At 36.9% G+C, this 13287-nt stretch overlaps 1 protein-coding gene across 1 annotated transcript in view; it reads left to right on the top strand.

The window, feature by feature from the left end:
• Positions 1-13287, top strand: part of CDC73 (cell division cycle 73) — a 104917-nt gene that overhangs the window by 3692 nt on the left and 87938 nt on the right. Inside the window, exons 2-7 of the mRNA XM_071751073.1 lie at positions 2131-2236; positions 3220-3289; positions 4287-4349; positions 4438-4490; positions 6174-6262; positions 8464-8680. Of these exons, the coding sequence (XP_071607174.1) occupies positions 2131-2236; positions 3220-3289; positions 4287-4349; positions 4438-4490; positions 6174-6262; positions 8464-8680 (598 nt within the window). The remainder of the gene's footprint in view (positions 1-2130; positions 2237-3219; positions 3290-4286; positions 4350-4437; positions 4491-6173; positions 6263-8463; positions 8681-13287) is intronic.

Raw genomic sequence — 13287 nt, 5'->3', positions numbered from 1 at the left:
TCAATGCCCCTGGCTTTGTAATAACTGTGTTTTCAAATTAATAAACTGTTCAGTGCTTGTTTTCTAAATTATGCCATTTATTGCTGAATGGTGTAAATAAAAGCTTAAATAGATGACCAGCTGGACTTCAGATAAAGTTCAGTGGCTACCACAGACTTCAAAGAATAATGAATTCCTCTGAAGTGAGACAGTTTAAAATGTTTGTTTTAAAATGAAGTATTGTGACAACTGTATTGTGACAGAGACTTCACTTCAGAGCCAAATCCATGTGGAGGAAGCTTTTGTTTCTCCTGGTGCTCTGAATATGTTTAGATACCACCTTATCAAAGATAGCAGTGAAAAAGTAAAATACAGTTTGTTGCTGAGGAATCCAGTTCTGCCAGCTGGAGTTACCAAGCCAACTTTGGGTGAATACGTGTCTCTTCCCTTTTCTCCTCAGCAGCAAAGCATCTATGCACACCCCTTCCCTGTACAGACCTAATTTTTTGGAAGGAAGAAACAGTGATAAGGAAGATCCTTGATTCTAATGCTCTCCCCCAATTTTTAATCACTTTTTTTCTGTGTAAGTAAAGGTGCATTGGTCTACTCAGGCATCATTATGCAAGTAATGCTTCCAATCTTAGTGCTGGTAATGAGCTCTGGACAGGTTACTGGAGACTTTTGATTTGGATAATTTTGGAAAAATATCAGCAAGAAAAGCAGCAGTGGCATTATATCCACGGTATGGAGAAAATGGACATGCATTTCTGTTCATTTAGTAGATGATTGTGTACTTATTTCAGGTCACAGAATGTTATGGATGAGTGTTTCTTATTTCTTCCCCCAGTGAGGTTGGCACTTGTGTGGTGAAACTTCTGGTGCTGATGGTGAGCCATGAGTAAAATCATTGTACTTGGACAGAAAACTCCTTATGGTTTTAATCAAGGTGTTCCTTCCTGAAATCTCCACTTTGATCAAAATTCTGTGTCAGTCTCCAGTTTTACTGCTTTGGCCTTGTTTTCTTGGGGGTCATCTTCCTCAGGCTTTGAAGTGAGCCAGCTGGTTGGGGACAGGGAGTGGGCAGTTTGGGGGAGCCCCGTCCTGCTTGGAGCTGGGCTCTGGCAGCTCCCAGGGCTGGGCAATGGAATCCCTGTTTTCCTTCCATTCCTGGTGCTGCCAGGGGCTGGGAAACTGAGTGGAAGGTCCACTGCTCAGAGTGGTCAGAGTATTTAGGGAGCAGGCTTTGTTTTCTAACAGGCAGATCAGACAAAAAAGTACAGTAACAGCATGGGGGGGTGAACATGTATGAATTAGATTTGATAAATATGAAGCCAAGATGAAACTTGTAGGGTGGTTTTTTTGTTTAGTTTTGGGGTTTTTTTAGCCTTGCTTTGAGAGATTGCTTTTTTGTTGTTTCTTCCCCCCTCCCCCCCCAAGATTATTACACAGAATAGATTCCTCTTTAAAGAAGCATCTGTTTCAATCAAGCTGTTTTGAAGCCAAGGTTGAACTTGATGCTCTCATGTCTCTACGAAGTGATCTGATTTTGGTATAGGATTTCATTCTGATTTTGTAGTTAATTTTCATTTTGCTAGTTTTGTGTGCAGTTAGTTTGTGGTTGCTCCTTGCTTTGACCTTTCAGCACCATTTTGAACCTTTTGCTCTCTAGACTTAATTGTAATTGTGTATTCAGAGTTCTTCACTGTGCTTTGTGTAGTGGTGAAAATTCTGTCTTGTTAATGAGAAGAGCATATTCCCATAGGATTATCTTTATTTGTGATTCAGGTATGTTCCTCTGACTATCCTACATAAAGTAGACAGTTCCTGTGATAATCAGAATAAATGTATTTGACATGTGGGAGAGCTTGTTCTTACAGTTTCCCAGGTCTTGCTTCTTGTATGTTTTACAACCCATCTAGATCTTACTTTGGATTATTTTAGACAGTTTTTGTAGTTTGTTAGGTAAAGAGGCAGCAAGAATATACATCCCTCACTGGTATTTGTCAATTTGATTGATAGTTCACTGCTTTGACCTTAGCCTGATAATATTACTGCTTGCTTGCAACTGGCACCTGGAAAGATAAAGCTTTGCTAAAAGTATGAATACAGAAGCAGAGAAGTTAAATGTTAATATCTTTGGTGATTTTACAGGACAGGAAAAGAGGGCCAGCCCAGGGAATATTACACTTTGGATTCTATCTTGTTCCTGCTCAATAATGTGCACCTTTCACATCCTGTTTATGTCCGCCGTGCTGCAGTAAGTAAACTATTTAAAATTTTATTTTGTCTTGTTAACAATAAGTAACATATACATGATTATTTTCAGGGAAAGATAGTAGCATTTAGATGTATGTATTTGGTGGGGGAAAGGGGAAAAAAAAAAAAGATATACAAGAATAGGGATCAAATGACAGCCCCCATCAAGGTAGAATGTTTGACAATTCACTTTCTAACCAAGTCCCTTCAGACCATCAGGTTGTGTTTAAAGTCTCTTACCCCAGATTCAACAGTAATTACAGCATTTCTCTTGATATTTACTGTTACAGTTGTCTCCAGACTATTATTTCAAAAGTACTTTTGTCTCTGTTTATCTGTTCTCTGATGTGTGATCCCAGTCTAGATGGTCCTTGAGTGCCCAAGAGTGCAGAATCTACAAACCAAAGTGCAGCAGAATAGCTTTGGAGTGGATTCTGAAGTATGCAATCTAATTAAAGATATAATTGGATGCACTATACAAATGAAGATAGAGGAACTCTTAAAAAAAATCCTTTTGATTTCCATTTGACTGCTTTCTATGAGCCCATCATCCCCTGTGTCCCATGATTACCTGATGCACCAATGCTGTGTGTTGTATGTTCTTGGAACAACAACATTGAAATTCTGTATTTCTGCATACCAGCATTGATTCCTGGCACATAAGTGTGTGTGTGTGTGTGTGTGTGTGTGTGTGTGTGTGTGTGTGTTAAATGCTAGTTCTTAATCTTATTTGTGAGTTAGAAGTGAAGGAGGGAAAAGGCTGTCCCTCTCATTCAGCTTTATAGCAGACAACATGTTTCATTTTGTGTAACTGAACATTCTTTAGGAAGTAATTATATTTTTTAGTCTGATAATTATGCTTTCTTGGGAGGCAGGACATGTGGTCCTGTCTTTTTTAATTAGTTTTCAATAGAACTGAAGAATCTTCAGCAGGAGACTTTCTGAGAGAGTAAAAAGTTAACATGAAGTCTGCTTTTTTTTCAGACTGAAAACATTCCTGTGGTAAGAAGACCTGATAGGAAAGACTTGCTTGCATACCTAAATGGGGAAACATGTGAGTGATGCTTGCTTTTAACTTAAATACATGGTGTGCTTTAATGTTTCATATCTGTGGGACAGGTGAGGGGTGAGGATGGTTAATCATGGTCAGTTTGCAGCTTAGTTGAATATGCTCAGTCTTCTTAAAGTTAGAATTTTTAATTTTTTTAGATTTTCTTCTAAACTGTTTTTATGATGTGTAGATGGGAGCTGCATTCCTACACACATGTTCAGAAGTGAGCTGCTTTTTTATGAGCATCCTTTGGTTAATAGATATATGTTAGAATGCTTAATATTTTTATTTATTTCATTCTGTAGACTCTGGGGAATGTTTGATAGTGCATTGATCTTGATGCAATAAATGTGTGGTATAAAAATCTTCAGTAAAATATATCAAATCCCTGCTTTGTCATTCTGGCACATTTGCCTAGTGTTGCATCATCAGCATTTTTGTCAACAGTAGTCAAAGAAAAGAGGTTTCTCTGATGAGAGCAGGGTACATATGGCTTACTTTTTCAGGTTGCTCTGTTTTGTATGTGGTCTTAGAATGTTAAGTATTCTGGAATATGAGATTATTTCTATAATATGAACAGTAAACCATTTGTATATGCATCTTAAAGGGATCAGCAGGTTGTCTTTATTCCAAAAGCCAGACAAACTAGTAGATCTTGATTCCAGGTTATAAAGTAATTAACTTTGTGACTCTGTTTTCTTCTATGTGGTATATACAAATCATAGAATTACTGACTAATTTATATGGGAAGGGACCACAGGAGATCATTTGGTTTTATTCCTTTCTCAAAGAAGGGCCAAATGACCCTGAGCAAGGTGATCTAGCTTCAGATTCAGTCATGTTCTGAATATCTCCAGTGCTGGCATTTGCCTGCCTTTGCCACCTAATAGCTTGTTAGAGTTTCCATTGTTGCAATTTTTCTGTTGTCCTTCTTCATTTTATAGTTAAGTAATTTTCCAGATCTTTTTTTACTTAAATGAAATATTGTGCTTGGTTACAGCAACCTCATCAAGCATAGACAGAAGTGCTCCACTTGAAATTGGTCTTCAACGTTCTACTCAAGGTACAGTTTAACTGAAAAATAAATTTGAAATTTATTTTATGAAAGTCTACTACAATCTTGCATTTTAAATGTCCTCTTTTTCTTGTAGTTAAAAGAGCAGCTGATGAAATATTAGCAGAAGCAAAGAAACCAAGAATAGAGGTAATGACTAACAGTCATCCCTACAAATTGGGGGTGGTAGTAAATGACAGTATTTATCTGGTTTTGTAGCAGTTCAGTTGGGCTACCTGTCCTCTGGGTGCAGACACTACTTCTTTTAGTGTGAACATGAACTGGAAGGAGTTAGAATTTAAGCCTCTGATTTAAACATGGAATTTTAGTTGCTAGATGGATGTTGTAGTCTAAAAGGGGAGAGCTTGACCATGTTGCTGTAATTACCTGTTACATTATCACGTGTCTTCTGAGAGCTATGACACTGGAATGAAAGTACTCTTTAGTGACCAGTCATTGTTATTTGCTGTTCAGGAGTTGGCATTATAATTAAATGCCAGTTTTATCTCTGTCAAGGGATACTTCACTTGTTTCAGTCTTTCTGTAGCAGTGTATGAAACTGCCCTGGTGATCACTATTTTCTGAAACTGTCTTAGGTAATTAATTTAACAGTATTTTCACAAGTACCTCTTGAATAGAAACAATGTGTGTAGTTATTAAGCACACTGTATTAATTAACTCTGCCTGGTTTTAAAAACTGTTCTTCATAATTTTTTTTTTTCAAACTGAGTAAGTTGTTACAAATTTGGTAATACAAATTTTGGGGTACTGAGGTTTTAGATTTCTTCTTAGAAGGAAGAATTATCAAAATACATTATCTCCCTTATTTAGGAATTGGATTTGAACACTGTTTGTGCTTAGATGTAACTGTGTAAGAATCATAAATACTTTGTGCATTCTTAATGGCATGTGAGGAGGTGACCTGTAGGTGAAATACAGATTTTTTTATTCTGCACTGTCCTATGTGGTTTTGATGCCAGATTGTTTTGAAACCTCAGATCTTCACCGTCATAATTTGGAGAATAAAGAATTCTTCACACAAGCCTAATGACATCATGGCCATCTTCATTTCCTTGCTGCTCTGGCAGCTCAAAAATCTCTTTTAAGTCACTCAGAGATCATCTTGGTGTAGAGATTCCAGGATTCTCCTGATACACGGTCATGACCAGCTTGCTGTGCTTCAGCCTTTCCAAGCTTTCTGTTAGCAGTAGGGCAGGCTTGAGGCTGATTTAGTTTTTGTGGGGAAATAAGACAGAGTGAACACAAGTAGTGCCAGCACTAAGAAGCTGAAAAGATGGCATAAAATTACATCTCTGCTGTATTCCAAATTACACATCTATCTCAAATCTGTCTTGAGTAACTGGAGGCTTCCTTACTCTTGACTTGTTTTATGTATTTACTAGAAATGCCATGTCTGAAATTCCTGAGCACTACTTCTTTTTAAGAAGTGTTTGATTAAATATCTGGGCAAATTTGAGTACACAATAAATTTCACTAAAACGTGTGTACATGCATTGTTCCACCTGAATGTGTGCATGGTTTGCCAGCTTTAAGTTCTCTGTTTTTTCTATTGTTCTCAAGTGCTGTCTGAGCCAGGTATTTGATGAGGGAATGGTAGTTTGCTTTTCACTTTTCTAATTATGCTTTGTGGTTTTTGAGAGGAAATTTCCAACAGCTGTACACTTAATGCTAGTGCACAGATTAAAACAAATTGGAACTTTACATTGTCCTTGCAAATGTAAAAAAATAAAATTCCAAATAGCTTCTATTCCAGTTGTATTTATTTTTTTTAAGAGAATGCACAAAAAAACTAAACATGAGTGTTGCTGCTAGGATGAAGAGTGCGTGCGCCTTGACAAGGAGCGGTTGGCAGCTCGGTTGGAAGGTCATAAAGAGGGTATTGTGCAAACAGAGCAGATCAGGTAAGAATATTTTTCTTCTGGATAATGCTTAATTAAAGAACTGAGAACAATTCTTGTGTTATTTCAGGCAGACAGTTTTACTTCTATTAAGCAGCTCTTTGTGAAAGTCCTCCTTCCCTTAGGTGCTATCGTTACATCTACTTGAGGAGGCAGAATTTCCTGCTGGTCTGACTCCTGTTCTTGAGTTGGACATTCAGATGTCATGGTATGAGATTTAGGTTGTCCTAAGAAGTGAGCAGACAGTTGTCTCTTCCTCCAACTAAGTCTGCCATTTCTGCTTTTTTCTACCATGGCACTGTAAGTGTATCTAAGCAGTCAAATATAATGAGCAGAACTGCAAGGGGTAGCTGATTATTTTGCTGTTTCAAAGAAAAAGATCTTTATTGAGGACTGTCTTGCATGATAAAGGAAGAGGACATTGTAAGAACAGATCAAAGGGTAACACAGCCTCTGTTGACTCCCTGCAGAGGTGAACTTTGTGCCTCTGAATAAGATAATTCACTGTCATTGCCATAAGTAGTAATCAGTATTCAAGTACTTAAGAACTTGCCCATTACCTTTCCATTGTATCCATCCAGAATTTTGAAGAGAATAACAGCTGGTTTTGAGTCTTACACTGAATCTTCCCAAAGCCAAGCAGAGATGAAATTAAATTCTTGGAAGATCTTGTTTTTTCTTGAGATTAGTAGGATACCAGGTTTTGGTAATTTCTTTTCAAATACCTGATCTGAGAATTCTTAAAGTTAAGGCAATTGCTTAATATCTTCAGTGTGTTAGTTCTGGTAAAATGGGAGTCATATTACAGTTCCTAAGATATATGGGTGTGACTTAATGTACTTCTTTGTCTGCACTGTGTTTTGCAGATAAATAGTTTCTCATGAGACCAACTGCATTCTTGAGAAATTTCCCTCTTGAGCATAAACAATACTGTGAATGTTTGTCTTTCTGGGATTAAATTTAAGAAGTTAGATTTGCAAGAATTAATGTAGCAGAGTAGAGCTATTTATATAATCCATAATTACACCTGACCACATGGAAAATACTCATTTTGAATGTATTCTCCTTCTCTGTCACTTGTATATGTGTACTATATAAGGAAATTATTGGGAAAAAAGTCTGATAGTCACTTATGACTTTAAATCAAGGTCTAAGGATCAAAAAATCAGAAAGTACACACATTTTTATGTTAACTAATAATTTGGATGCTAGCTTGAGTGCATCACGACTTTGTTTTGGACTTGTCAGTGCTGCAGTATGGATTACTGAGTGTTATTTGCAATTACTTTGTATTCTATATTGACAGATATTTTTTAATGCTGGATGTAAAAGTCTGCCCTTTTAAAACAGTTTGAATAACATTTACAGGCAGTGATTTTGAACTCCATGTTTGTCACGGTTGTTATTGTGTTTAACAGCACCACAAAAAAGTTCCCTTTCTAATGGTTGTATGAGGCCACAACCAGTTCTTGTATTAACTTTTCAAAATTAAAATTGCATATGTGCAGTTAGGATTGTGCAAATCAGTCCTTTTTTTTTTTTTTTTTTTTTTTACTTCAACTCACCTGCAAAACACTAGGGCTAACTGTTTGGCAACAAACAGAATTCTGTGCTGACAATTAAAAGCAAACAGATAAAGATGTTACACTGCTGGACTGAACTGAACTACCTCAAACACAGATTAATGTGGACAAAGTTACTACCATCTGTTGTTTGTTTGGCCTACATGCTCTGAAAAGGTAATGCAATTCCAGGTGGCCAATTCCATCTAACAGCACCTCAGCCAAAATTTAGATTAATGCTTTGAAAGCCTCAGAGTAGCCAGGGATTGATTGGCTGAACACAAAATTGTGATCCACTAAAAATAATGGGGAGTTGAAATTTAGATGACATTGTAAATTGCAGTGTTAGTTCTGAGGCTTTTGATTTGCAGTCTTTACTCCTGCTTGTTATAATTGGGATTTTCTTGATCCTTTTTGTGCTCCTACTGGAATGTTTTGTCAGAAATTTGATTCTTGTCCCCTAAGCAGCAGTGCCAAGCTCATGTAATCTTCAAGTATGTATAAGGTGTTATGATTTACAGCATAGCCATAAACATTAAGCAGTTTGAATTCACTGTTTTTTCCACACTAATTCACTGTTTTTTTCAGTAGTATTGTTTGTGCAATTATTCAGTCTCTTCTGCATTTTTTTCCCTCACTTAGGTCCTTGTCTGAAGCCATGTCAGTTGAAAAAATTGCTGCTATCAAAGCGAAAATCATGGCAAAGAAAAGATCAACTATCAAAACTGATCTGGATGATGACATAACTGCTCTTAAACAGAGAAGTTTTGTTGATGCTGAAGTGGATGTAACCAGAGATATTGTAAGCAGGGAGAGAGTATGGAGGACAAGAACTACAATCTTACAAAGCACGGGCAAGGTAATGATACCAAGCTCTTTTTATGATCCAAATGACAAACTGTATTTTTTAATTTTCTTTAAGTCTTCTTTAGACTGAAATCATAGATGGTTGGGGGAATTTTGCTTAGTGTTCTAAGCAAAGGTAGGCTCAGGGGGCTCTTGGCACAATGACAGAGGAGTTGGTTCTTACCTCATTACTGTAAGCTTAAATTGTATCTCAAAATACTTGTTTCAGCCACTTAAAAGACACCAAGTAACAGCTTAATTCCTCTTAAAGCTGACTTAACCCCTGCAATTGGGAGGGTTGTATTGAGAGTACCTTTGAGTTTGAAACAGTCAAAAGCAGAGGGGAGCAACTGACAGAAGTAGCAAAGTGTGTCCATTGAAAGCCTAAAGGCTGCTAAGCAGTGGGAAAACATCAAAGTAAGGAGGGAAAATGTTAAAGTGAGCAAAACCAGAAAGTGTTACCATGTGGCTTTTCAGTGTATTTTGTCTCTTCATGGATTAAAGGAGCATGACTTCAGTTGCACTTGATTATGTGCCATCCTGCTGACAGCTTCCTCTTTGGACAGTTAGGCTTTATCACAGTGATACTTGGTACTGAATTTCTCAAGGAAGCAATAAGTCAATTTCTGTAAGATTGCAAATGTCTGTTTTCCTGAGGTTATTGTCAAATTGCATTCTTTGCCTTCGCTGCTTCTTTAGGTACTGTCAGAGGAAAAAAAATTTAGAAGTAAACAAGGTTCCAGTCTCAGTTTTCTTCTTTTTAGCAGTGTTTTATAGAGCCCTTATTTTCCCAGCCTGGTCTCATGGAATTAGTGGCAGAATTATTTAATTCATGAATTATGGGATGGTGACTAGGTATGTGACACACCTGCCTGCTTCAGGCAGAGCAAGCATTGCTTATTTGAGTCTGATTTGTAGCAGACTTACTGCTGAACAGTTAATTGGTGAATTTAATGTTTTAGTCATTGGAAATTCTTGAACTGAAGGCACCTGGGTAGCTTTTACCTCCTTTAGCAATCTATTCATAGCATTCATATCTTTATATGTCTTCTGAGGGAAACTTGCAAAGGTACAGGGGAAAGAGTTGGATGATTTGCTGTAGTATCCTTGTAATAATAGTAAGGTGAGGTGGTGATTTTAAGCAGAACCTAACATGGGGAGAAAGGCAGGAAACACAAAGATGAAATTTGTTCCTGACTCCAACATGTACAATTTGATGAACCTGATGAATATAACAGGAATAATAGCAAGTCTTTATTTCTGCTCATGCAGGATTACAGGAACATTTTTGATAGCATGTACAGAAATCATCAAATGATAATTTTTATATTTTGTGCAAATAAAAGTGAGAGAAAGTAGATGGGGAAGCAACTTCATGTTACCCACCCAAGGCTGTGATTTAACCAAGAACAGCTCAGAGGTTTTTGTTCGTTTGTAGATTGGTTGGGAGGGGATTGGTTTGCTTTTTAATGAACCTTTGTGAAGCCTTTCCCAAAAATAGTTAGGAAACTCAGATATGTTTTCTCAGACAGATAATTTCTTATCTACTTGCCTGTTTGCTTAAAGATTTTTGATCAGGGAAGCATGATACCCCTCTGTAAATGCTGTTTGGATCTTTCCATTTGATGCTTGAATTGCTTACGTGCCTGATAATTTTTTTTAATTATAGATTTTCACTCTCCGCTTGGTTTAGGTTTATCTGCAGTCTCTTGAATTCTCCTAGAGTGTTTTAAAACAAAATTGATTCAGCAGTAGCTTACATACCATGTAGTGTCTGACTTTAGAATCATAGAATTGGCTGGGTTGGAAGGGACCTCAGAGATCATCAAGTCCAACCCTTGACCCACGGCTGCGGTTGCTGGACTATGGCACTGAGTGCCACATCCAGTCTCTTTTTAAAGGACTTTTTAGTCCTGAATTCCTTTAGGACTCCTGGGTGAATGGTAGTGAAGTGTGAGCACCCCAAAATGTCATTTTTATTGTTTGTCTAAAAATTGCTTCAGCTGAGGAAGGTCCTCAAGCTGTTATCTCCACAGAGAAAATTGCCTGTATGTGAACTTTCCCAGTGCTCTCTCTGGTAAACAAATATGCAGAGATAGATGAACATGCAAAAGAAAAAAACTAGGAAGATCAGGCCACAGCAAAAAGAAAATAATCTGTCATCCTTATCAGCTTTTGGACAGGTTTCCTCTGGTTTTGATGTGTTTGAAAAAAGTACTGATTCCTCCAGCAAGGTGCTCCTTACAATTCTATGTAGATGGCAATAATCTTAACTGTATTTGTGGAGCAATTACTTAATTTTTCCTTTTGGACAGTTTCTGATTCTGAAATTTGCTTTTTATTTTAAATAGCCTTTTTTGCGTTCTATAACTGTTCCAGGAGTATATTTTTGAAGCCTTCAGTGGCTGAGTGTTCTTTTTAAAGTATCTTTAAAAGTTTTCATGATGCTTGAATTCTGCCCTTTCAGATTCTGCTTTTAATAATCTTTTGGTAGCATTTTCATTATTACAATAGACCCCTTGCTGTAATGAAATAGTGGTGGAATTTTTTTCCTGGATCTAAGAGTTTATTTTGTTCACAAGAATGTTGAATTTGAGTACTCCTGTTTTTGATGCTCCTGTTGTAAAATATTCTTCAGCAGCTGCCTCCCTAAAGTGAGTGCTAGGGACTAAATCAAGAATTACTTTTCCATTTGTGACTACTTGGCCAGTTGCTCCAAGAAGCAATTGCTTATGATATCTAAAGAATTAATCACTGCATCACTTCCTTTCTTGACACTTTCCCAACCTACAAAGTGACAGCAGTCTGTCACAGTTCCTGTTTGCTTTTGTGGAAGTCTCTGTATTGTCCCATTCATATTGGGGATGTAGTCCTGATGCTCTAATGGTTTGGGACAAGGGATCATTCATTTCCTATCATTCACTGCTTGTAATTCAGTTTGTTTGGCTCTAATCTTTCTATAATGCAGGACACAGATCCTTTATCTGTATCACTGAATCACAAAGTTAGGGGTTGCAAGGGACCTTGAAAGATCATAGAGCCTAAATCCTCTGCCAGAGCAGGGGCACCTGTAGCAGGGTGACCCCCTCTATTGCCCTCTTTAATCAAATGTCACATTGATCTCTGACTACTTTTTTTTTTTTTTTTTTAACTGATTTGGTGAGGTTGCTGTTCATAAAATCAGACACTTCAGTTCATCTGCCCTCTCTTGCTTGTAAGATTTCTAGAATTTGAATTTGTCTGCTGGCTTATTTTTGTTTTGATTAGAATTTTTAATTGAGGTATTTTTCCATAGTTTTCTGGCTGCTTATTATGCAGTTCTACCTTCTTTTGGAAATAGTTTGATTTAATCACTAATGGATGAGTTGTGCTGCACTGTCTGTTTTAAACATCTGGCAGCCTTCCCCAAATCTGCAGTCTGGTCTTCTAGATTTTATGAATAATGTGACATTTTTGTGTAATCACTTTTCAGAGCCAAATTGCATCTGTTTAGTCTTAAGGGTTTTTATCCCCTCTCATAGTTGCTCCATTTTAGAACTATTTGAGGGGGTATATTGTTTAAAGGATTTTAATTTCAAGCTTGACTAAAGGCATGCAACAGAACATGGCTGTTTTGGTGAGCAAACTGACAGTTTAGACAACTGAAAACTTAGTCATATTTCAAAAACAATTCAAGTACTTGATGCTAAAGCTGCTTCTGAATTCCTTTACCATTCTTTTGACAGCCACAGTTGTTGGGGGCTTGAAGATAATTTCTTTTGTTGATCTTCACTCTTCATACAGTCTAATTCTTAAGTGCTCTCAGCTGGGTTTGCTGGGAGAAGGTAAGCAGTACAGGTGTAGGGAGAGAAGTTTAAAGAAGAAAAAGTGAAAATATGTAATCTCTAGTTTCATATTTGATCACAGGTGTCCTCCTTCTGTAAGTGTCTGGTTTTGGTTTTTTGGTGGCCTTTTTTTCCCATAAAACAGGCTTAATAACTTCACATGCTTAGTAACATTGTGTTAGAAGGGTTTGAATGAATTCCTGATAATGCAGACATGCCACTGATTATGGAAACTGTTTGTGGAGATCAGCTTAAGTTTGTCAGCTTTTCATGTATGTTAAAGCAGTTTGAATGAGATAATGTCTGGTCAGAATTAATACTGACACTTTCAAAACTGCAAATCTTAGGGGAAAATACTAGCAAAATATTAATTTTGTAACTTATTTCTTGAGAGAAACTTTAGCTACCAGAGAAGAGATCCAAGTCTATATATAAAGCTTTGAACCTGTAGACACAGTATTTACCATTGTGTCTGGAGTGTGAAGTTTGAACGATTGCTTTGTCAAGGTCTCAGTTCTGTTGTGTACATGTTTTTAGATAAATGTCTGGCTGTTTATTAAAACAAATTATTGAACACCTTAAAAAAAAAAGTGTTCAAACAGAAATAGATTCCTTTTTTTCATGTTCTTCTTTTGTTCCTGAATAATCCTTTGATTTTTTTATTATGTCTTGTAACAGGCTTCAGCAATCTTTTATGAAGAAAACTTTTTTTGTTTCACCTCTACTATAAATGTGCTTGTGGCACTTGAAGTATTCCTGTAGGAACAAATTAAAATAGCCTGAACAGGAGTATCAG

This window comes from Heliangelus exortis, chromosome 8 (genome assembly GCF_036169615.1).
Source record: "Heliangelus exortis chromosome 8, bHelExo1.hap1, whole genome shotgun sequence".
Classification (NCBI taxonomy): Eukaryota; Metazoa; Chordata; class Aves; order Apodiformes; family Trochilidae; genus Heliangelus; species Heliangelus exortis.
This window is presented reverse-complemented; position numbering and strand designations above follow the sequence as displayed.